The following is a 26,289-nucleotide window of genomic DNA, read 5'->3' on the forward strand; positions in this document are numbered from 1 at the left end:
TGTGTGTGCACACCTGCGCGCGCTGCGAGTCTCGCTCTGTACAGGTAGAGTACAGCAGCAACGTCAACCCTCTCACCTAGTAGTAGAAACCTCGCGCGCGCGCCCCCGCACTACCGCGAGCTGCCTCCCTCTCTCTCTCTCTCTCTCTCTTTGCGATGCACTCCATAACTCCATCTTTTTTCTTTTCTTCTCTCTCTCTTTCTTTTGCTCTCTGCTTACTTGCGCACTCGTATAAGCGTACATACATTTAGACTCGAGCGCAATACTGCTATCAAGAGGTGCGGTAGCACCTAGCCGGAAAAGTATACAAAAAAGATTATTTATAATAATAAATTGTTTATAACTTTGTTTCCTTAAACTTATGTTAAAAAAAATATAATGATTTAATTTAATTCATTACGTTGAAATTAGCCTTATTTAGCTAAGAAATGTCGGCTAGGTGCAGCGCACCTACTCTATACATCTGCACGAAAGAAATAAGAAAATGTAATTCGAGTTAGGATACTTCGGGTATTCGGAGTGCTACCAGATAGGTATCGTTCCATAGGGAATCAAAAATAATGAACCCATGCCAATTTCCAGATGATTTGGTGCATTGGATAAAAAGATAGAGCCATCCAAATTTATTTTAGCTTCAAAACACGTTTTTTATTATTTGTTTGCCCTTCCCACTCCTAATTTTGGAGCTTCAAGCCCAACCCCCAGGTGGCGCATCGACGGAAAAAAGTCATACCTGCAAGAGAGAAATAACTTTTTAGGGTACTAAGTAAGTACATAGTCACTTCTCAAGAACCACGACTCTGTATTACGTGGAGAACTGAAGCAAAATTAGCTTGATTTTTTTATCTTCCTTATTTAAATATTTTTCCGCTAGTTCAAAAGCGGTTACTAAAATCCGGCAAAATTCAGAAATTCTCACAAAATTCTTCTTAGGGTCACGGAATATACTGTGCCCACCAGTATCAACGTACTGCTGATGTTGACGCTGCGCCACCACTGGAAAAGTAGTAAAAGTATACGCATACGCAAGAGTACCTCCACTACTCGAGCGTAATTATAAGCTTCGCACTCTACCCTCTCTTCCCTTTTTAGATTTGTGCGTGCGTTACGTATACACCATTGTGCGCTCGAAAGCTTATATTTAACAAGTGTTGCAGCATAACACGATACTTATCCGGACTCTCTGAGCAAAAAAAAAAACGCTTCATTTTTTTTAAACTCGGCCTACTCTTCGCTCATTACTCCGAGGCTTGATGAATTTGACCACATCTATGTAATACCTGAAAATAGCAGATAAATAGCAGGCTATTATGTTCTTCTTTATAAATTTAAAGATTTACAGAGAATATATCGTTCACCTCATTAAAGCGCTGTATATCTCGAGCCCTTTTTCCCCATTACGTTTCGACTAATTTTCATTACCTATCTACTGCTGAATCGTACACTATCGAGATGAGAAATTTATTTCCAATTCCAGAAAATTACGCGTGTATAATCCCCAAGTTCGTATCTGTGGCCTAATTGGTACATTTTCTTCTTTTTCTATCATTACAACAATTTTTAACTTGAGCCAAAGCATCAAAAGCTACACGGTACTAAAAAATACCTACGAGTATGTCGTCTTTTTCACTTTCAAGATGTCTAAGATGATACCTGTAGGCTATACAGTCCAATTCAAAATTTTGCATCATCAAGTTTCTTGGCAGTTTTTAGAAATAGAAATAAAAATGGAAAAGCTACGAGACTCACGTGAACTCTCGACAGTATTTTTTCATCATCGGATTTCAAACTCCATTTGTTTTGGTTAATTTACATCAATACGATTTAATAGTTAATTTTGCATGAAACACGCAAAACGTGCGAGTCCAAGAGTAAAGCTCATTCCGCTGGCTACAGGATGGATCCTTTTTGTACGTTCGACTGCTTAAACTCAGCTTCCTCTTTATCTTTTTGCCCCCGTCCTTTCCTTCTGTCTCTCTCTTTATAAACCGTTTTTTTTCATCACTAGAAACGGCAAATTACGATGCAAGTAAAAAACGCGCGCACGTCTCATTCGAAAGTCGATTTTTCCTCGAGTCTCGGAGCTCGTACTTTTTATTTTGAGCGCAGCAATCTACGATGCCCTCTCATTTTCTTCTTCTTCTTCTTCTTCTACTCGCTTCTCTCTTCGACTCTATCCAATGTCACAGTTTTTTCTCTGCACGAGCACCAGAAGAGCTAATATACCCTCTCTATCTGTAGGGGTTGTGCAAGTACGTGGTTGAGCGATATCGTTACATCGGCGGCGGCGCTTCAGCTGGTTATATATAGCGCCGGGCCTGTGACGATGGCTCAGCGAGTAGACCTTTTTCCATATAGGTATAACGTTTTCTAATGTTATAATAAACACTCCGCGGTATATAAATGTCTCGGGGAGGCAAAAATACACTCGAATGTAAAAAATAAATATACGACGACGAGAAAGATCGAGACGAGTGCTAATGAATGCAACTCGCGAGACGCTCTTGATGCAAAGAGAGAAAAAAAGAGATTCCCGCAGTTCGCGTGATGAGAAAATCACTCCCACGTAGTACTTTCGAGCTTAACGCGGCAGTCTACCGAACGTCTCCCAGTCTCTGCTTATAAAATCGCGATACGCGATAATTTTGCTCGCGTCGAGTACACGTGAGACTGAGTTTGTAAGCCACAAAGCGAATCATCGGATGAAAAAAAAAATGTTAGCACGGGAGAAAAAAATAAATAGCCAGATCGGATAAGATTTAAAATAATATACAATTTATTGTTCGCATTCAAACATAATACAATTTATCGTTGCTTCGGTAGAATTAGTCAAGTACACTTCGAGGTAAAAAATAATTGTTAATTCATGAAAGGGGCGACAACGAGTAGTAGTGGCTTAATAATCTACCGTTATAAGGCACTGACTTATATGAATTGTAAATCAGTTAATGTTGTCGTATAACTGAGATGTATATAGTAACCTTGGGTACATAATATTCCAGGGTATTTTACACGTACAAGTGAACACACAGCAAGGATGTATAATACTGAATGAGCAGTATTTAAAAAGTAATAGACATCGTACTCATCTAAATAACTATAAAACTATTTTTCTAAATTACATTTGTCGCATATTAAAAAACTATTTCGATACAAAACTAACGAGTAAAAACAAAAAAGTCCCTACTCTATAGTATAAAATTGTTTAACTTTACGTAATTAACTCTCTACGTAATTAACTAATTAAAAAATAAATGCACTTGAAAGTACTATATAAAAACGTAAAACTCTAAGTAGTTTTATAAATTATGCCAATATTCCGCACGAGTATTCTTTGTATATACCGCAGTAATTGAACAATTTGAGCCGGCGTGTTGTCATTTTTCAAAAGCTACCAGCGTTCGATAACAAAGGGCTCCCCTGCGAATTTTTCCATCGACATTCATATAAACAAACGATATATAAAAAGAAAGGAAAAAGAAGCATGGGGAAGTTGTGTGCTCGGAGGCTGTAAAAAAGTTGAAATAGCTCGAAAAAATGAATGGACGCGAAAAAAAGGACGAGAAAGGAGAGAAATAATATTCGAAAAGCATTTGCTCGATCATACAAAGCTCGTTGCCGAGGAAGAAGCGTGCAACGTGCATCAAATTGCCACTGCCGCTCGACTATTTTGCTCTCGATGTATATCTATAAAAAAGTAAAGAAAGAGTAGTAGTAGCAGCTGAAAAAAGTAGTAGTAGTAGGAAAGGCGGGGGGAAAAGCACAAGCTTCGCACAATACGTTCAAGTTGCAATCTTTCGCTCTTTCTCCGGGAGTAATAAGTGCGATAAAATAAGATTCATCGCGCCGAGAATGGCCAAGGATGGAGGAGGAGGAGGAGGAGGAGTAGGAGCTATGTATATATGCCCGAAGAATACACGAGCGCAAGCACAGCAGCACTGAAAGCACACACATAGAGCAGCTAGCTAGCTAGCTAGCCTAGCAGCAGCAGCTGCTTTAAACTTTCGCCCATGTAGAGTCTGTCGAGTGTATACGTCATAGAGATTCGAGGCGCGTTCAACAAGCCAGCAGCCAAGCTTTCGGAGGTGTACGTATGTATACGTATGAGGAGGGAAGGGGCGCGCAAGCTCGCTAACGCAGGCTTAAAAGCTCACCCAACGAGAAGCAGCTATACTTTCTCCAAGTTTTTTCGTTCCTATTATCGGCCCTATGGCTCTCTGTGGCTGTTTTTTGTTGGCCTCTGAGCATATCATAGCGCGCAATTCTTACATTACCGGTCGAGATCGTGCATTTAGCTGTTAATCGAATGTTGAACATTTTCTCCAGTCTTGGAGTATCGACCGGTGACGATTCGAATCCTACGTTGGCAGAAGGCAGATAAGCGGCTCGAGGCACGACGACGGACGCCTCGATAAAACGAGCAACAAAGTGTTATGGCACTCTCGCGCGCCTACCAGCAACGATCCTCCCTATCCGTATATATACATCCATTCCAAACTACGGAATGCGACCCTCCGAGCGTTGATATACCGCTCGTGTCTTGTGTTCTTTCTCGTGGGCGCTCGGTTCTCTCCACTGGGCATATTCTAGTGACAATGCGAGGAAAAAAAAGTACAGCCGCCGTAAAACACTCGCGCATCGATAACCACACGCAGAAAATCCACCCACAAAATTCACAGACGCGCACGCGAACTTAATGATAATATTAATCTTAGCAGTAATAATTAAACGATGACAATAATTCGTAAACAACGAAGAATTCCCCCTTCGCGGGGGCCCTGTTACATCCGACACGTAAGAAACTAAATGTTCATATTATTGTAGACTACTGTCTCGGAACGAGAATGAGTTGCTGCGACGTTGTTCATCGCCATGTTTTGTTATGGCTTTTCGGCGTCTCTTTCAAGTACATAACTGCAGTGTGCATATGTACCGCTTCACTGGGCCGCCAAATACTGATCGTAGAAGGTATTCCAAGACTCCTCGATCGGCGCGAATATCGTGATGACGACGTAGGCGGCTGCGAACAGCACCACGACGACGAAGTAAATGCCAAAAGTTAGCTTGCGCAAACCCGCGTGCTGTAAACAAATCGAAAAAAGTCAGAGATTAACATTTTTTACAGAATTAGAGAGGAACATTAGTAAATGCAATTGATATTGCTGTACAACGAAATTAATTAATTTTTTCTATTTGATTTTTTCTTGTATCATTTTTTGTCAATCTCTTCATATAGTCCCTCGCGATTTTTTTTGATTGAAAAGCTTCGTAAAGCCAGGTGTACTTGAATACCTCACTGTTTTCAGATCTAAAGTGGTAGGACATTGCTTCCGCTCGATTGCGAGACTGTATACATTTAAATATGACAACAAAGCTAAAATTGCAACACGTCTGTTATGCGCTTTTTTGCATGCTGGAGTGTCAATCAGAAATAAAATTATTTTCACTTATGTAATATGAATGCAATTTTTTAAAAATGTTTCCGAGGCAAAGAAGCCTCTCTTATTTATAATTCAAACGCATGGCTATTGTGCGTCAAAAATTGCTTTCATTGATAACGCGTTTTTTCTCAGAATGTCACTGTACATTTATCTCATGGAAGAATACATACAACTAAAGAACTATTTTTATATTTTTTACCATCGTATTAACCAACTTTATCTCGAGTTGAATTTTTCGAAAAAGAATAACTTTGCTGCGTTAAAAAATAACGTAGTCAAGGATTCTGGTGTACTCGCTATTTTACCACACAAAGATGTTCACAGTTCTCTTATGTCCTATGATCCCGTGGGTAACGTTCTAGCCTTTAGCCAACTTTATGTATGAAGAGTCTAAGTCATATCGACAACTGAGATGTAAACTACTTTACCTTACTTTTACCAGTAAAAACAACTTCAACGTTTTTGCCTTACTTTTTTTTTAAAAAGATATATTTTACTTTGTCTTTATAACTTTAATTCAATTTCTACGTAACAAAAAAAGAGTTGCAGAGTAAGTTCTTACTTTGAGAAATAAGTGAAATATGTTACGCAATTTGAATATCAGCGAGTGTGGGTAAGCGAAGTGTTAGTAGTTTATATCTCAACGATAGCGTGAACGTTTTAAAAATTTTATGCTCGCGCGAAACTATGGAAAAATAGAAAAGTACAAAATAACATTTCACGTAAGTAACAGTTTTAACCAAGTCAATTCAGTGAATTTAAATGTTTGCTTGGCAGGTAAGAAGCGTGTGGCTGCAATTAATATCCAAGAGTAAATTAAAAGAAACATTTTTCGGAGAATTTATGCATCTAAAGTGCAATTTAATAACGTGTACGGGTGGGGCTAGAATGCGTAAGCCAACTTTGCCGGTAAGTGTATTTTTATGTTTTCCTTCTAATTAACAACGAAGTCGAGTATCGTAGCCGGCGAGTAGAGAATCTCGATTAACATAATTTGATGTTGATTAATTCACGAAATAAATATAAAAGTGGTTAACTGCAATGAAAATAACTTGAGAGTTTAAGGTATAACTCACCGGTGCGTCCCTTCTCGAGTCCGGATGCGTCATGGAGTTGCGAGCGTGCACGTCCTTCATGGGGAAAGAGTTGACCCTTTGGCTTCCTTGCTTGTCGGAGGCGCAGCCGGCAAACTATATACGGACAAGAGCATACGATATAAAAGTAGGACCAAAAAAGAAAAGAAAGAGAGAAGACAAACTTGGGCTTCCTTGATACTAAGAGAGTACATCGCGCCGAAAGATATAGAGGAATATATAAGTAAGCGCGTGTAGAGTACGCCAGGCTTGTTGGCGTTGGCTTGCAAAGTCACGAGCGACAAATTTCTCAACGTCGCGCTGCGCACTATATATACGCGGAGAATCGCGAACCGCAACGCCGAACGCAGTAGCAGCAGCAGTAGTTTGCAGCAGCCGCCCATGCTATCCCATCACGGAAGAGCAATTTGTTCCTCCACCTCCATTTGTGCATATAGAGCCAGCTTCGGAGTCCGAAAATTGAGGGGCTTTTATCGGAATTTATTGTAAGCCGCGTTCGGCATAATTGTTCCTCTCGCTGCGCACAGTTCCATCCCCAGCAGCAGCAGCGCGCCACATTGCACATTGCATGCAGCGATCGTCGATGATAATGCATTCGCTGGTTTTTCGCCGCCGCCGCGGCTCTTTGTGCGTTTTACGCGCGCATTTTCAACCCGATTAAATAAATGCGTTTTGTCATTAATGCATTATGCACGCGCCTATATATAACATCGAGCTGTGAATTACCATTAACTTCAAACGCGTGGACGAATTAAGAAATTTTTGTAATTGAGCGTGTAAAATCGGACTATAATTATACGACGGATTCTCGCGCGCGCGCGACTCAATTAGGAAATGAAGCAAATTATAAATTTTGTATTTTTTATCTCAATTAAAAATTTTTTGCTTTCCCCAACTCTCGATGCGCGTTGTACTTCCTGTTTGTGATTATAATGCGCGCACTCGTAGAAAAGGGAAAGAAGAAAAAATTTAATACCTCGAGCCAACGCCGGTTGATAAGCGTTATGAAAGAGGCGCCGCAGAGAATAATTGCAATTTAATTTAGCCATAGTTGAAAGGAGAAAAAAAAAACAGAAATACTATGTGCGATGTGAATTTTATCTTACCGTGAGGAAAAAGTGGGTGACAACGTGAAAAACGATGAACGCAACGAGTATCCAATCGATCCATTCCGGCAGGTTAGCTTTTCCCAATCTTCCGGCGAAAAAGATGGCAACAACTGCAAAACAAAAAAGTAGAAAAATCATAGAATTAATATTTTTCAATCTCAACGAGCCCCGCACGGCAAATGAAACTGATAAAAATAGTATGTTGTTTATAAACAGAGAAGAGAATAACGAGAGAATAATAAAAGGTGCAGTGACGATCAAACGAGCGAGTAGTCGGTTTATTCGTGATTTCACGCCCGGTGCCTATATAATGCATCTATATTCGGAATTGGCCGCAGAAGCCTCCGGTTGCGCACACGTTCGATTAGACCCAAGAGCATACGTGTATATGCGCGCGCGCCTAAAACAAAGTTGACCGAGAGCTCCCCGACCAATTATCCGATTACCAATTTAGCAACCTGAGCCACGTTCCATAAGTCTAAATTAACGTTGGCTCTCCCCACCCCATATTTATGCGCGGTCCATGCTCCATTATGCCTCGATGCTTTTTCCCGATTAGAGCCTGTACTACTATCGGTAATTTTTTTTATCGTTTCACGAGCCTTCGTTACGATCGGAATATCTTGAGAGAAAAATTGAATGCATTATTATACACACCCTCGTACTGCTTTACTCGATGTATAAAGTTAAGAGCACGCGGCTCGTATATCGCACGTCGTACATCGATATCGATATGATTTTCCGGGCCAAAAAGTAAAAATTTTCGAGCATCTGGAAGGTATCCAAGTGGAGCACTAGGCAACGACTCTCGTAACGTATATAATATATAATATCGATTCTCGCGTACCGCACGAGTAATTGTCGAGCTCTCTCGAGCGAGCTGCATCCCCCAAAGATGATTGTTTTATCCGTGTCACTATATTAATATAATAATAATTTCATCGTTATTACTCACGTGCGAGAATGTGCGCGGCGTTGCCGACGAACCAGTGCAGCCAGTTGAAGAGTATGCGCCTCGGGGCGCCCGGATGCGGCCTCATCGCCGCCATGAACGGCTGGATGAAGCAGAGCACGACCGTGGCGAGGCCCGTGGCGGCGTGATAAGTCGCCGAGCTCCAGTCCTGCAGCTCGATGACGATCAGCACGGCCGCGGCCATCGTCATCGACCACGTCAAGAACATGAAGAATCGATGCCACTGGTGGTGAAAAAAAAGGAACAATTTTAGAAATATTATCGAATCTTTTACAAAATTTCGTGTAAGATATCTCTCGGTGGATATCTTTCCGGGACAATCGATTCGATTCAAAGCCTTCCGAATGCGAATTTCACGCTCAACGTCATATTTTCTTTTCTCTCTTTTTGGCCTCTCACTCGAGGAGAAGCTCGAATCCAGGGTGTATAAAAAGGAATTTTCCTCAGCTCTACGCGTCACAGCCGTCATCGAAATATCGTTCGTTAAATATTTGTCGGGCGGAAAATCCGCCTACTAGCCGCCGACAGCCGAGCCGAGTATAACGTCTCGGATGCCAAATATTTGCCGAGATATTCGCGGGAATCCGCATTAATGTGATTTCGTCGATATGACGATAGCTCAAGTGAGTAGTTTGAGACTTACGGCGAACCACTGATCGTTGCCGCAGAGCTGCGACTTGACCCAGGTCTGTCTGTAGTACCTCGCCAGCAGCATGCCTATGGAGGTGGTGCCGATCCAGGCGGCCAGCATGAGGGCGCCGTGCAGGCGCACGAGGAGATCGCCCGCGCCCGCGTTACGGCCGATTATGGCCAGCAGTCGGGGCTCCGCCCAGGCCTCGCGCTTGTCGTGATAGCTGATGCCGCCCGAGTACACTGCGAATAATACGAATAACACAAATCATTTTTCGTTAAACATCTATCTGTAATTATATATTATATATTACCCATTTAGATTCGTAATTGCCAATTTGTGTATAATAATAGTCGATAATGTTTTTGTTCCATACCGAGCGCTTATCGTTGTAAAATGCGCTTCATTAGTGCATTACAAAAGCCTAATGCGTTCTCGAGAGCTGATTTACCCGGTAAATTAGCTATCGCGGTCGAAATATTTGTTAAATAGCGTTATCAGCTTTGGGCGATCCACAGAGCGTATAAATTTCCAAATTGCGAACGAATTAAAAAATCTAGCGCCATTCGCCATACACGAGCTCTTTTCCATTGAAATTTTAAACTATGAACAAGTTTACGACGGGGATAATGAAGCGTCGTACTTATACGAGTCAAGACAAAATGACAATAAAGCGAAGAGCGAGGTAATCAAGTAACACGGCAGCTCTCCGCTGTGTATCATACATGTACTCTCATCTCGAAAGGGGAAAAAAAGAGAGGTAAATCGCGTATTATATACCTGCAGCTCCGGTGCAGGTCGAGTATATGTGTGTGCGACCATGTCTCGTGGTAATATCAGTCATTCGCTGCACGTAGCAACAACGCGCGTCCATGGTATATACGTATGTATGTGTTTATTATATTATACAGTCGTGACAGTCCGGATTATACAGAGCTCCCGCGAATTAAAAACCTACGCGGCTCGGAAGTACAAAAAAAAAATTACTCGAGAGCTTTTTCGGACAATACAGCAATTCTCTCTCTCTGGCTACTCTTTTAATTAAATATAATGCGCGTAGTGTATACATACCTTTCTGGCCCCTGGCGAGCAGCAGGAAGTACGGTTTTTCCACCAGATTGAAGGTGCGGCCTTGGATCTGCGTCAACTTGTTACGCGAGAATTTGCAGCTGATCACGCCGTCGACCAGCGAGCTCGATATCAAATCGACTGTGTTCGGTGGCTGTGGGAAAAGACAGAAAAAAGAAACAACAACAGTAAGGTAAAATGTGACGAGATTGCGCAAGATAGTGTCGACTCGACGTATAGTTTAACGACGAGCACGATACTTACCGTAGCCATTCGAGTATTCGTAAAGCCATCGTTCCAAGACATGTGCATGTTGACTCTGTCGCCGGCGTCGACGCACTCGACTACGCTGTCGTCGCCCTACAGTCGAGTAAAAAACCATGTTAATGTCGGATAAACGTTTTTTTCTCTCTCTCTCTCTCTCGTCGCGGAGCTCGGGATAACGATTCGTTTCTCCCTCTTTTAAGTAAAGTCACGTGTCCGCAGAGCCCCGTTGAAAATAATAGACATTGCACCGTGCCAGAAGGCGCTAATTACCATTTTTCTGTCGTCCGACAGTCCGACCGCCACGTACTTGGCATTATTGGTCGATCGCAGCTCGAAGATGTAGCGTTCGCCGGCCACGAGGACGGAGACCGCGGCCACGCAGTTCTGCTGCTCGACGCAGCCGTCCGGAATACCGAAGCAATTTTTCGTCTCGCCGCAATTCTCGTAGAACGGATCCTGCTCGTCGGGCATCTGTAACAACGATACAAAAAAACAAAATCAGCTATTATTCGAGAAACAAAATTAATCGAGATAATTTGATTGAATTCGAAGGCAATTATCAGAGATCAAAGTATGTGTATAGTTATAATTGCGCATCTCTCGATTGACGCTCGAGAGTCTCTTGGACTATATAATATGTGCCGTTATTATTAAAGCGAGCTTGATTTGAAAATAAACTCATCTCGACATAACGCTGGAGAGTTTCGAAACTCGTAAAAAACTCTTTGATTAACTCTCGTTCTCTTTTACCTTATTTTTTGCGTGGAAAAAAATTAATCAGGAAAATATTAAAGCTTCGAATGCTTAGATTATTGTGCCGAGTGCAACGATTTACTCGTACAACGACGAGTCACGGGCAACAAAAGGTATAGAAAAGAAAAAGAAATGGCGCAACTATATGGTTGTTTGAGTAATCTATGCGCGTACTGCCACGCAGGGATCAGAGCTGCGTGCGACATTACAAATAGCTCGTCGTGACATTATATTCCATATACCGCATATATATATAGCATATGAGACCTTGAGCAGGGCGTGTGCCGACACAAGTTTTTACGGTACGCTCACGCGGGAGGCCCGCGTAATTCTCTTGCACTCTGCTACCGAGCAAAGATGAAATAGGCAATTAAACGTCCGCACGCGTATATAGTAGTAGAAAAAACCTCGAGGCGCTCGTTTTCTCTTTCTCTTTCGCGCAGAAGCATCCACGAGTCAATTGCGATAAAAGCCGCGCACGAGTTGGTTCTCACCGTTGCGCAGAGTCGTCGTCGCAGTTGTCTGTCGAGGCCCCAGCGTATATGTATAAGATCCGCGAGAGTCGCGAAGCTCCCCCGTCGAAAGCACCGAGCGACGACGATATTGTCGCCGCCTTTAACGCGCGACACTCGCGCGGTGCATTTCACCTGTCTCGAGGCTGCTGCTGGCAATGCTGGTTTAACGATCCGACGAGCCGAGCTGTACTATATATGGGGCAAATTTCCTGAAGTGTCCTAGCGCTCTGCCGCACGGCACTTTTTGGCCAAATCACTCAATTTCTAGCTCGCTGTAAAAGTATCAAAACACACCTCAAAAAAATAACTAACTAATGATTTCGATAGGAAATTTCCTCAGCTTTTTGATGGTGAGGTCAAATTTCCTGGAATTTTCCATTTTCACCCGGAAAATTATCATCAAACATTCAGAGCTCAATATCTCGAAAAACGCCACTTTTTTTGCTTTTTTTATTGTTTCAAACGAAAGATGAGGTCTTTTTACATCGGGTATGGTAGTTTTCAGAGTGTATTTTTGATGAAAACTAAGGAAAATACGGGAGGTTTTAGTTAGCGCTCGGCCGCTCAGCGCGATTTCGAGCCTTGCGCGGCTCGCTGTAACTTGTAACTCGTTCTTATGACATTGTGATTTGGCTGGAAATACTATTAAACATATAGTTTCAATAGGAAATTTTCTCAGCTTTCTCATGGTGCAGTCGAATTTTCCGATAATTTACATTTTCATTAGAAAAAGTAGAAAATAGACCTTCAAGTCCATTTTTTCTGGTGAAAATGTAAATTATCGGAAAATTCGACTGCACCATGAGAAAGCTGAGAAAATTTCCTATTGAAACTATATGTTTAATAGTATTTCCAGCCAAATCACAATGTCATAAGAACGAGTTACAAGTTACAGCGAGCCGCGCAAGGCTCGAAATCGCGCTGAGCGGCCGAGCGCTAACTAAAACCTCCCGTATTTTCCTTAGTTTTCATCAAAAATACACTCTGAAAACTACCATACCCGATGTAAAAAGACCTCATCTTTCGTTTGAAACAATAAAAAAAGCAAAAAAAGTGGCGTTTTTCGAGATATTGAGCTCTGAATGTTTGATGATAATTTTCCGGGTGAAAATGGAAAATTCCAGGAAATTTGACCTCACCATCAAAAAGCTGAGGAAATTTCCTATCGAAATCATTAGTTAGTTATTTTTTTGAGGTGTGTTTTGATACTTTTACAGCGAGCTAGAAATTGAGTGATTTGGCCAAAAAGTGCCGTGCGGCAGAGCGCTAGGACACTTCAGGAAATTTGCCCCATATACGCATCGTTTGTGCAGCAGTAGCGCGGCGCAGCCTAGACACACTCGCAGATAAGGCGCGAAACAGTCGTGTTACGTACATATCGCGATAGTTGCGTCGCCCTCCCAAACTTACTTATAATATTTCAAAGCGCAGAAAGAGAGAGAGCGAGAGAGAGAGCTCGGAAAATCTCGTCCACCGCAGGCTTCGTCGTAATGTTCTCCCACTTGTGACATACCTGCGCCGTATAAAGTGACGATGTTCGCGAGAATCTTACGTACTGGTGCGCAGTACATACAAATACGAACTTGCAGCAGCAGCTCCAACGACGATAAGGAATTTGTCGAGCTTCAGCGCCAATTTAGTGTTCCCTTGCCATATATAGTAAATAGCATATCGTATATACATGCTCACAGCGTTATATATTTGGCTTTTCCTCGGCTTTCCACCTTCCTCTCGGCAATATGGTTTTTCAACTTGGGAATATGTATATCTCTCCTTTGTATCTCTTTGTATCGTCGATTCAATCATAAACACGAGGCTCGAGATATTGAAAAAGCTCTCGAAAGCTTTCTTCTCGCGCACTGGTATCCGAATTCGAATTTCTTGTTTTTTTTATTTTTGTATGAAACTTCTTGCAGCTCGTTGGGTTTATAAGAGTGAATCCATGGACAACGAGCGCACGCGATAATATTCGGTTTTTCGTCCATCGCAATAGCGTATGTATATTTCGCAACTGTGGTACCTGTTTAGTGGCATAAGTAACATTTTTTGGCACGGCGTAGTTTAGGACCCGAGCGCAACCAATACCTGGTAGTATGGCCGAAAAGTGTGAGCAAAAAGACTTATACAATTACTTTTACTTTACCACTTGCAGAATTCTACAGGTAATGGTACTCGCCATCTAGTGGTGAATGCTCAAAGTAGTATCATCACAATTCAAGTCAAGAAAACTAAAATTATATTTAAAAAATTGAATTCAATTTTTAACAGCAATAAAAATAATATCAATGATAATGAAAATAAATACGTCGCTTTGTGGAACCGTCGCTACGATCTCGAGGCCCACTCGAGTGACTTTGCGGAAAGAATAAAGAGCCTTTGCGTATAAACGCGCGACAACTCGAGATGCAACTCCAATATAGATATTTTTTTTTTTTTTTTTTGTTGTCAACGAGACAATTGATTTTTCAAGAGGAATTTGTCATGCTACTTGGGCCGAGTATATATTGCATGAATATAATATGAAGAGCGAGACAAACTTATTACGGATTGAACGCGGTACTACAAGCGCGACTCGACGAACGATCTCTCGCGGAAAAAAATTTAATCTCTCGGCTCTTGAGGGGGCAGCTTAATGGAAAAAAGGAGCCACTCAATGATAAAAATTATTTGAAGGAACGATTCTTCGGCGAATCAAATCTTTTCGATAATTCGATCTGTCATGGAAGCCTTCCCGCGACTACGTCACTCGATTGATCCGATATTTTTTATATCGTGTATAAACGCTGCTCGCGTGTATACAATTTGGTTAATTTACTTATTTTTCAAGCTGCATTTTCCGATTAATTGAACGATCGATCCAATCGATGCTTTTCATAACTTTCCATTGATAATAAATAACGTTACAACGATACTTTACAAGAAATACTCCGTAACGTCGAACAGTATTGGTTTGTGAACGAGTTGTATCATTACAGACGCACAACAAATATCAAAGTTGGAATAAAAACTTTTTGCTTAAATACATAACGTCTCGTTTGACAAACACGTGCATGTTATTCGGAAGTCGAGTATTCTCGATCGTCACACAATGACTCGTCGTTTTGTATAATTAACGGGTTATACGCGCAGCAGCAGCAGCAGCAGCTCTTTGCATTTCAAAAAGATCCGAGTCCCTTTCTGGCGTGCTGCGGGCGCGGGCCGTGCACGGTATATAGTATCGGCAAATGCAAAATAATCACGTGGCTCGCCAGCTCGCGCGCGCGTGCCGAGCTTTTGCCGCTGCGCACCGGAAAATGCAGCTCAACGTTTCGGAAATTCTCTGCGAATATATGTATAAGCCGCACCAAGTATTACACGCGTTAAGCATCGTCACAACGGAAGCGTATAGATATACGTGGTCGCGCGAGTTATTATATACGCACGTACACGCGAGCGGATTTTTTATTAGCGATTTTCCAATTTTTCGTTGCTTCCTTCTTTTTTTTTTTTGATAATTTACCGCGAAACGGTGGAAATTTATACGTATCGATAAAAACGCGCGCACGCACGCGAGTCCGATGCAAGGAAGAGCTTTCGACGCGCGTATTATACGTAGCTTTTATTTAGGCGAATGAAAATAAAGGAACGCCCGCGGTATATTAAATTTGTAAAAAACTACTCGAGTGCAGGTCGGTCTGGCGCGCGCGCTCCACTGAGCGCTATATATATGCGGCATATATATAAAACGCCAACGACACGGGCGCTCGGCGTGTATACTTCAAAATCCCCGGCCGTTGTATGTATATATTTTTTCCGACCGAACTTGCATACGCACACTTGGCGCTTAAAATGGCGCGCGAGCAAGCAGCGATACAGCGAAACACTCTCTATCCTCTCTCTCTGTCTCGACGCGTTCGCTCAAAAAAAAAAAAAATACAACAATTTTTCCCATATTAACGCGATTCATTACATTAACAAAGTGTATAGAGGAAAATATAGCTTTTAATAATGTTGTATGGATATCGGAGTCGAAATATTCGAGCTTTAAATTAAATATCGCCAACGGCGCGCGCAATTTGCGCTTGCAGCAGCTGGCGCAATTAAAATACCTCTCGTCTGCGCTCTATTCGTACGTATGTGTTTGTACACGTCTCTCTCTCTCTCTCTTCTATCTGCCTCTCTTTCACTCTCGCACGCTGCGAAGAGCCGGGAAAACGCAGTCGAGCGCGTGATTTTGTCCCCGACATCGACGCGCGCGTGCAGCCCGGCTTAATTATATCGAAGAGAGTCGTTCGCGTACACGCACGCGAAGGTAAAAGACAGAAAAAATAAGTGAAACACGTAAAAGCTCGTACTACTACTAGCTGCGCTGCTTATGTCTATATATTATATATACATACCTTATTGACGGGGGTCGGACTGAAGTAGGGCGGGGTGGTGGAGCGGGCCACGGTTATGGACGCCGGCGTCGAGTGTATGTCAATGGAGCGCTTCGACACGCTTATGCGCGGCGACTCGATGCCGACCCAGAAGACGTCGTACGTTCTTGCTATGGTCGAGCTGCAACACACACACAACGTTATTTTATCTTCTTGTTTTTTTTTTATCGATTATTTCACGACTCGACGATAGAGCGCGCACAACGGCCACTTGAAAGTTTTACATGTATCATATACGTATAAGCGCGTCCTTTGACTGTACCGAGCATGGCGTACTAATAAAATTGAGAATTCCCGAGCCAACTCCACTTCAGATTCGCTGTGACGCTACTGCTGCTGCTGGCTCGGGCAGAAAAATTCGCGAGCGCAATAATTAATGCCACGCGTATTTTTCTATATACTCCCAACTTGTTTGTGTACATACATAGACAAATTGATACTTCCACGGTGCGACTCTTGAGCACGTCGTAAAACGTAAAGAGCACTCGGATTCTATACTTTTTTTTTTCATTTGCAAAACGCGCCATCGTTAATTTGCTCAAAAATTACTTGAACGCTTTCGATAAAAGCGAAAACAATTTGAGACTAACTTAAGCATAAATTATATACGAGTCTTGAAAAAAGTATATTACTTAAAGACGATAGTTCCTTCGTAGTCTTCCGGAGCTTCCCAATCGAATTCGAGATTGTGTTTTGTATTCTTTGGCTCGATATGGGTCACGGCAGTCTGAAAAAAAAATTCGTGAAAATTAGCTTACTCGGGGAGATTCAAGATCGATACAGTCAAAATCGATCCTTACCTTTTGTCCCCATCTCTGATCCGTCTGTACGCACTCGACGTGTTTGGCCTGAGACTCCGGCAGATTATTGAACTCGCCGACGTATTCGCCCGTGTCGATGTCCCTGGCCGTGACGAAGAAACCGCGATAACCGCTGCCGTCCGGGCTGCCGATGATGAGGCGCACTCTGCCCTGGCCGCGCGCCGCCAGCAGCTGATAAGGCGGCGGCGATTCTTGCGGCAGGTGATTCTTGTGCCTGGGTATCATGAGATCGCAGGCCGTCGGCGGTGCACCGCTGCCGAAGCCGAGGACGCCGACGCTCAGCAGGGAGAGCCAGCTGAGACAGCCGATCGCTAGCCTCGCGGACGTCATTTCTATGCGTAGAAACAAAAACGTAAATAGATTTAATGTAGAATTCATTTTTATGAAGATAAATGCAACTAACGATGAATAATTTTGTGGAAAGAAATTTTAATGCGAAATAAATACTCGTTACATTTGCCGCATTTATATTTGCGAACTTCACTTTGATACTGAATAATTTTTATGCGAATGTGGACGAGTTATGTGACATTTAGAAATGTAGGTCCGTTTTATAAATTACTCGGTTTGTTATTTTTTAATTGTAACATTATTATAAGAGCATAAAGAAACGATATACAAGTTTTTTCAAAGTAGCGTAACAAGCTCTAGCTTTCCAACATCATTACGAAAATTCGGAGCAGTTAACAAAAAGAAATTCTCTTTATCAACCTCGTGATATTTTAGTCACGTAATAGAATCCTTTTATTTAATTCATTCGGTTTGCAACCAGAATTTTTCTCTGAAATAAATTTTCGGAGAAGAAATTGTACGGTGACAGTAGGTTGAAAAAGAAGTAAAGGAATCAACTCGAATACCAGAGTTATATTGGAAATTATTTCAACAGAGTACGCATGAAAAAAATTGCACATGCGCCAAATATAACGCGTTAGTCATTGAAATGTGTACTATAATGGGCCAGATAAAATACGCTTGACCTGAAAACCTTGTTGAATTCCTTTGCAGTATCATGTCAGGGAGCTGAGACAAGACAATTGAATCTCGTAAGTTTTCAAGTGCGCTCGCGCGCCTTGTCACAATTAACATAAATCAGAGAAGTTTTTTACTCCAATCGTCGAATTTTTTCCAATATAAATTGCCCGATCCAATACAATATTTGCAACGTACATTTCAATGATTTGAAAAACAATTAGATTTCAAATGTAATATACGCCCATTAGATAGTTCATTGACATTGAATTAATGTAGAAATGCATTTCCCAATTAAATTCTAAATTCAAATAAGGTTAAAGTAAATAATTCAGAAGAGAAAGTCGAACTATATTTTTTAGAATTTTTGCATCTGCTGCGAGTCCATATATCAAATTTTTTGATACAGGGATATTAGCTAGTAATTGCATAGAGTAATTGAAAGCGTTTAACATATACTCTTCATTCACGTTATATCTACGTTCTTAACCAATTTAATGTAAACTTCAAAATGTGTTTTATGAAAATGTATAAACGCGAGACCATTTCCAAAAATTATATTCTAGTTAAAATAGTATAATTATTCATATCGTATTAAATTAGTTAATTTAATGAGATTTTTTTAAATGCTAGTTTCGTCCAAGTGTAAAAATTGAAAAATTAAGAAGACTTCGTACAATTTTACGCCTTTCCAAATCAATACGTGTGTTGGCGTACATAGTGCCCGTAAATGTGACAGTGATTCTTTTAAAGAAATTTCAATTAATTCATTCGCACAAATACTTTAAATGCATGCATAATGTAGTCATTGTAGATGACGTCGTGATCGTCAGACCGTATGAATTTTCAATGACCAACAATTGCGGCACAATTTTAACTGATCATAAAAAATGATATACGAAGGGCAAGTCTCTGAACTTCATCGCATCGCGAGTCAAAAGCCGAGCGGACGTATTGTATAGATTTAGTCGCAGCGTAAAAGTTATTGCGAATTATGCTCCGCTTAGATGGTGTTCGCGTTCATGCCGCTAGTTGGCGATGAGTCTGGTTTCAGAGGCTCCCGCAAGAGAAAGAGTCGAGTTGGGGAGATATAGCCGAGTGAGTATATTAGAACAACCAATACAGCGTACACATGAGATGTGGGTCACCAAATGTCCCGAAAAAGATTTTCTGGTCTGCTGGTACCTAATAATGAAGCCCCCCCCCCCCCATGTTTGGTTCAATCCAACAGGCCTTAGAGCCCATTTTAAAAATCATTTTCTAATTTATTAAAAAATCTTCGTGGTTTTCTAACTCGTAACAGGACGTTTTAAACGAAAAATTGCAACTTGTACAAGTCTTAGAATTAGTCAAAAATGCGTCAGAATTTTGTCAGAATTGTTGAAACCTGCGATCACCTATTTTCAAAGGTCTCTGAAATTCTTAAGAAAAATGTAAAAACGCGTCAAATTTGGGCCTTTGAAAATAGGTGATAGCAGGTTTTAAAAATTCCGACAAAATTCAGACGCACTTTTTGACTAATTCTAAGATTTGTACATTTTGAAACTTTTCATTTAAGACGTCCTGTTACGAGTATCCTATTGCAGATGGGCAGAATTAGTAAAGAATTGAAATTTTATACAATACCGGATCGTTTTGTTATTAGTCACCATAGCATTCGAGTAATCTTACGGAACGGTAAAACAATTATATCAGAAAAATCCCAGAGTACGTGTAATTAGCGTCCGAGACGAAGATTAATTACTTGTACTTGGTGACGACAGTTGTTACTTTCAGCTGGGGTAGGACGAAAATTGATATTTTATTTACTTTGCAACGTTCGGACATTTTTATCTAAAAATACATTGTATCAATTGATCGGCTGTACTTGACGATACGGAAGTTGTCGATTCGAAAGGTTTTTGTTTTTAAAAGAGATAATGCAAGGCTCTTACGCTACAGTCATATTGTAACCTTCGAGCTGTATATCTGCACTTTAGTTGATGGTCTAGGACCTTTGTTTATTTTTTCAACCTAGAATAAAACAAAAATTATATCCGAACCGTACCGTTTGCACGTATTTATTGCAAAAACTCGTGTGCTCAATGCCGCTCATTCAGCAATAAATTTTTACGAGCTACATTTTTACTTTCGTTACGTTGAGAGCAAAAATTAGCCATAAAAATGGTAAACTCTACTTTTTTTTCCTAACTTATGCTCCGAACGATAATTTCACAGTCGATGCGCAGCGCACAATCGATAATTTCAATTATTTCCGCGAACGTACGGAAATGTTTTCCCGCAAAAAAAAAATACGAGCACAAGGCACGCGTACAAAAACGGTTCGGCAACATCTACTTGCAACTTTTCGACACTCCGAACTTCGGCACTCGACGTACCGGGTAAATAAATATTTTCCCATTCGTAAGGTCAATTAAGCTGTCTCTATTGATTTTTTTTTTTTGCATTACACGTAGCGCAGCACAAAAGTATTTGTTAATCGTTAAAGAGATGAAATATTTATCGTCAGCTGCTGATTCGATGAAAATTAATCAAGTGGTCATACGTAGCGTATATAAAATATTCCGCACTAACGACGATCATTGGATATTGCATTTCATAACTGCTATTCTGCATCGATAAATACTATGCGTCTGTAATTTCATTACTAGTAATTAAGCTGCACTTTGCAGGGCTCGGATAGGATAGACCTTCCGAGTATCGCGCTTACGTAGAACGGAATACGGTTCGACAAACTTTGCGCTATATAAATATTCGCGCAAAATTTTCCAACGAATCTCAGCCGTGAGAAGTTGGGTGATAATTATTCGACAAAATATGTGTTGTCCGAAAAGTAGCTGCTGCAGCGCGTAAATTGGCGAACGAGACCGAAATAGTAGGAAAGTGGAAAAAGAGACGAATCGCGAGAGCAGCAGCGTGCATATTCGAGGCATTTCATCGGGAAAATGTAGAAACGATGCAGAATGTGCGATGCAGCTCTCGGTTATACGCTGGTTTTCAGCCTCACTTTTACACAGCACGCCTATGTCTGGGGCGATACGTATATATATAAAATTTTGCGAAACATTACACAAGCGTTATAAGCATAAAAGCCTCGGATAACGTGTCAGAGCTGTCTGGCCGGGGCGGCTGCACGTATGCGTGCCGGTCATTCCAATTTGTCTTTTGTATATACGATATATACCGCGCCGCAGTCGCGCGCTTACATACACACCTTACTCGTGCCATGGACTCGTAATAGCTATAGTCGGCGAATAGTTTCGCGTCGCGCGCGCGTATGGGAGCGGGGCCCGCGAGGCACGAAATGGCTAATTATTATCTCGAACGTGGTACACACGGGCGATCTCGGAGTTGCCTATATGCACTATGTAACGCGTGACACGATTTTCTATGCATCGAGAGCCCAGAGGCTTGCCATCGTTTATGTAAATCGTGAATCACACAGCTAAGGTACTTTTTTTCTTTCACGCGTATATATAGTAAAATCGGAGCAATGTCGCAATTGTCGCGGTATAATAATATGATTCTTGTTCCGATTCCCGCACTGCCGCATCGACAAAAAAGGTATATAAGCACGCGTTTATGGAAAAAAGTCAACAGCTGTTGAATCAATGTCACGAATCTTTTTAGAGAACTGGTTTTTTTCGACAATCCACAAAGGAGATTTATAATAATTTAATATAATTCAATTAGTTGTCGCTCTTGGTCGATACGATAAGTTTTTAGCCTGTTTATAAATGCTCAGAAGCTCTTTGCGCATCGTATTGTTAAACGACTATACTGTGAATTATAAGATACATAGGCGCTGCTGCGCGGAGCATTATGTAAAGGACTAAAAGAAACTAAACAGCTCAATCGCGTCGGCTCGTCGTTCGCGAGAAACAATTCCGCGCGATTCACAGTCCCATCCCACGAGCTCTTCTCTCTTCCATTCCATGATGTATCTCACGCACTCTCGTCGGCGTATATATATATACTCTGCGGGTTTTCGCGCGTCCCGCCGCCGAGTAGTAGTAGACAAACAAACTCACCGGAATCAATGGTGCACACACACGCACGAGCGCACTCACACCCACGCGCATCTTATAATGCATATATATGTAGCACAGAGAGTAGTAATATATACAGCGTGTGCGGAGGGAACAAAATTCATCCTCGCGCACAAACACACACACACACACACACACACACACACACACACACACAAACACACACTTTAGATTTATCGCGTCTCGACTATTTTCCATATAATGCCATAGGCAGAGTACGTGCGAATAAGCCGTACTATTATATTATGCATTATATATTGCCTGCGAAGCTAACATAATACATAATATGTGTGTATATATAATACAAGCAGGACTCTAGGTCTATGCTGCAGACGATGTGTGTGTGTACGTGTGTACGTGTGTTTGCGCTCGATTGTCTCCCTCTCTTGGTCGTCGCCGCTTGTCATAATACGTAGGTATATAATGTGCATACGGCAGCGAGTACTGCGGTTGTCTGTATACGCTGAAAAGAGCACGAGGCTATTTGGCCGCTCGACGTAGTATAGTGTGCATGTGTCAGAGTACCCGTAGCTTCTAATTAGAGACGACAACGCCCCTCCCCGCCGCCGCTAAGGACTGCGGCTAATCTCTGCGCGCCCAGAACAAATTCGCATTCCGCCGTGTACGGAAGTCATCGGTCGATCAAGAGAGTCGCTGCTCCTCTCGACGCTCTTGTGATTATTCATGGGGGCTACTAAGGGGGGCTCTGCTGCACCACCATATCTCGACCACGATGGCCCAATTGCAACTGCAGAGAGCAGCCGCCTACGCAGACACCTATGTAATATACGTAACGCAGTAATCCTCTTTCGTGCTTCGTGATGAGAGGGTGGAGTTTGTGGCCTCGACGAGCGAGATCCTGCTGCTGCTGCAGCCAGCCAAGGAAATAGTTACTTCTGTACAGCGCAGCTCCGAGAGTTTCTGTCTTGCTGCCGAGTCTGCTTTCTGGGACATAATTTTGCCCTTCGCAAAGTGAACACAACGCCTGACCAAACCCTCGACCGAAACTTTACATCGTCGAGGCCGCACAGGGCTAAAGTTAATTTCATTATACGGTCGTATTGCACTGCGGCGATCCCTGCGAGCTGGCAAAAATTCATCTTTTTTTTTTTGCGACGCCTATATACATTATACATTATAATTATGTCTGCGGAATCCGTGTACAATTGCGCGCCGAAGTTAATCAGATATCAATGATCAATTATGCGTCCTAGTTTTGCAATGAGCCGCGCGATATAAGAGCCGCACGCGTTTTATAAAGTATTGGCCGATAAAATCCTAGCCTCTGATGCTTCGGCCTCTTGTGCATTAATTATATCCGCGCAATTAATATACTTATGAAGACTGGCAGCATAGCTGCGCAAGGAATAGACGATTCTCATGAATCATTGACGAATTCATAAAGTATACGACGCGCCGCGCGCGAAACAATATTGCATCCCGTCGCTGCCGAGCCTTATCTAGCAATTTGATTGTAACCCAAGTTGTGCATTATGCGATTACATTATGCCGATGCCAGTTCGTGGATGCATTAATATCGTCTCGTATCGCAATTAGAGCCATCCACCTCCCCTCCTCCTCCTCTGCCCTCCCAGCTCGCATACTATACTAGGCCGCGCGGTCACGTTGTTGTCTACTACCTGAACGCATGCACACATATATATGTACGCCGGCTGTATTGTGTGCGCCAGAGGATAAATACGCGCGTTTGAATCATTCATATGTCGCTGGATCGTAAGGATCATTAATAAAATTCCGCCGCGCTTGTGTGTTTGTGCGCGCCGCGGGGGCTGTGATTCCTATAGCATCGAGCTATTTCTCGCTTCAAATTTTGCTGATGACGCGTAATTAAAAACTTGTCTTTTGTTTTTTTTTATCGTATTTTTTAGCACACGCAGTTCCGAACTTCAGCCCGAACATAATTTTACATAATAAACTCGAATGTATGAAAACTTATCGCGCGCGGCTTATGCGCGCATGAAAAGTTGGCGAAACGCATTTGGCCGGATTTTATTTTATGAAATTTCACTCGGATTCACATCGCAGTTTTCGCGCAAATAAAAAAAATTATTAACGCTTCGCGTGCCATCCTCCTATCTCTTTCGCCATTTAATTTTTTTACTACTTTACCTACACACAAACGTTACGCTTCGGGCTGTACACGCGCGGAAACACTCGCCATCGAATGGCACAACACAAGAGCAGCGACTTATGACCCTCCTAAAAAAAAACAAAAACTTGCAATGGATTTACCCTCTGTTTTTTTTTTTTATTTCAAATTGTCACCGTTGAAAAACGCGTTGGAAAAAATGGTGCGCCGTTCGCGCGAGGCTTTCCCGCGCGCGAGAGACTGCAAATTATGAAAGCCGTATCGAAAGTGAATTCCCGCTGCAGTGCGCACACATACACTATCTGATAGCTAGCCACCCACTTGCCAGAGCATTTCTCTCCCTGATGATTATAGCGGAAGCGATGGTATTTTTTTTCTGCTCCGATGCTACTACTACTTCTGCCCGTGGCTGTCAAATTTCATCACGATTCTACCACGAGGTGTTTTGTGTACATACGTATAAGCTCGCGACAAAAAAATTCATTGTATCGATAAGAAAAATATGTCTTAGAGGCCCGCGTGTGAGAGATTCGAGCCGTACCAAAAATCGAAGTTTTTTATTTTTATTATCCGATATTGTCATTCACCGGTGGCCGATCGCAATAATGTAAAATCATCGATCGATAGTTGATTTAGAAATGTCAAGTGCGCATGCGAAGTCGATTTGAAGCCGAACGATAACGATCTTTTTCCGAAAGGCAGCGAACACGACTGCCCGTAAATCAAGCCACAAAATGTCATTTGATCAACGAGATGAAAAGGTGAGAACGTAACGACTGACGCATAACATCCAAAGTGGATCTTTCATAATGACTCATAATCTTTGCTTTGTTATAACGTTTATATAAATGATCCGCTCAAAAAAAAAAACACATATGGTTCGCGAACGAACAGAATAATTAATATGCACGCAAGACAAACAAGGAGCGTATATAGCACGCAGCTCAGCGCGACTTCGTGTATAAGTGTCAATTTGTAGAAAAGATGAAGCCCCCGGAGAGACACGCGAGGCCAGGAAAAAAATAATTATTAACAATAGTTTTGTGCAGAAATGCGCCAAGTAGGATAGGAGCTGCTGCTGCTGCTGTTGTAAAAGTCAGTGACACAACTCTGCGCAGCAGGATTATTCGCAACCGCAAAAAAATAATAATGAGTCGCGCAGCAGCAGCAGCAGCAGCAGCAGCAGCAGTGCAGCATCAATAGCGGCATAGTCGTGCGCGCAGCTCATCGGGTGCGTTGGCGTAATTCTCGAATTGTCATTTTTCGCGCGCGAGAAAGCACGTCGTCGTCGTCGTCGTCGCAGTGAGATTTCAGACAGACGAATGCGAAAAAAGTCGAATATTAAAAAAAAAAAAAGAAACTCACTCGACTCGATTTTGCTGGTTCTGTATATAAAGCAGCGGGCGTGCAATATGCGCTCGAGATAGCGTCTTGTGCCTATATACGCGCACTACTGTGCAGCAGCAGCGGCAGCGGCGAAATTCCTCTTTACTCTGCAATACTCGCACCTCTTCTCGTTCTCGCACGCACACTGTGTCGTATGGAAACGCACTAACTTTTTTTCTCTCTTTTCTTTTTGCACGCGCTAATGACTCGTAACCACACACGAGTTTAGTAGGCCCTCATTTTCTTCGTCAGCTATCCAATAAATGGAAACACAAGCACACACACACGCACAGACACTTGGCCGTGGTTGTATATATTGCACCGACACGAATATAATGGCACTGGTCGGCTTGGACTCGGCGCGGCGAGTTGCGGAGCTGCTGTACGTATTGCCGCTGCTTGTTGCTGCTCCGCGGAGAATGTATCGCGAGAGACTGCGGCTCGAGACCGGTATAACCGAACGCACGACACACGCCTCGAGCTCTGCGGCGCGATCCGAGAGTCTCGAGCTATATGCTATATTATGCTATGGGGACTCACGAGTCGTGTATATACGTAGACAAACCCGCGTTAGCGCCAAGATTCTCCAGTGTTGTGTGTAGTGTATACGCGCGAGTCAAAAAGTCGGAGCGAGAGAAGAAAAAAACGACGACGACGACCGATCGCCGAGAGAAGGAGAAAGACA

General features: G+C 42.2%; 1 protein-coding gene across 1 annotated transcript; it reads right to left on the reverse strand.

Moving 5' to 3' along the window:
* Positions 1-2,795: 2,795 nt before the first annotated feature.
* LOC106657615 (putative ferric-chelate reductase 1 homolog) lies at positions 2,796-26,006 on the reverse strand. Its single transcript, XM_014379216.2, has 12 exons — positions 25,584-26,006; positions 17,070-17,422; positions 16,902-16,996; positions 16,231-16,390; positions 10,854-11,054; positions 10,581-10,676; positions 10,320-10,470; positions 9,261-9,490; positions 8,600-8,840; positions 7,642-7,754; positions 6,518-6,631; positions 2,796-5,081 (listed from the first exon to the last, which is right to left on the reverse strand). Exons 2-12 carry the CDS (start codon positions 17,418-17,420, stop codon positions 4,938-4,940), a joined length of 1,896 nt encoding a protein of 631 aa, XP_014234702.1. The 5' UTR covers positions 17,421-17,422; positions 25,584-26,006; the 3' UTR covers positions 2,796-4,937.
* Between the last annotated feature and the right edge of the window lie 283 nt (positions 26,007-26,289).

This window comes from Trichogramma pretiosum, unplaced genomic scaffold, assembly GCF_000599845.2.
Source record: "Trichogramma pretiosum strain Unisexual culture from Peru unplaced genomic scaffold, Tpre_2.0 scaffold90, whole genome shotgun sequence".
NCBI classification, from domain to species: Eukaryota; Metazoa; Arthropoda; class Insecta; order Hymenoptera; family Trichogrammatidae; genus Trichogramma; species Trichogramma pretiosum.

Coding starts and splice junctions, on each gene's coding strand:
- LOC106657615 (XM_014379216.2), bottom strand. CDS start 17,420: ATGACGTCCGCGAGGCTAGCGATCGGCTGTCTCAGCTGGCTCTCCCTG. Junction 16,391..16,901: donor GAAGGAACTATCGTCTTTAA/GTAATATACTTT, acceptor TGTGTGTTGCAG/CTCGACCATAGCAAGAACGT. Junction 10,677..10,853: donor TGTCGGACGACAGAAAAATG/GTAATTAGCGCC, acceptor ACTCGACTGTAG/GGCGACGACAGCGTAGTCGA.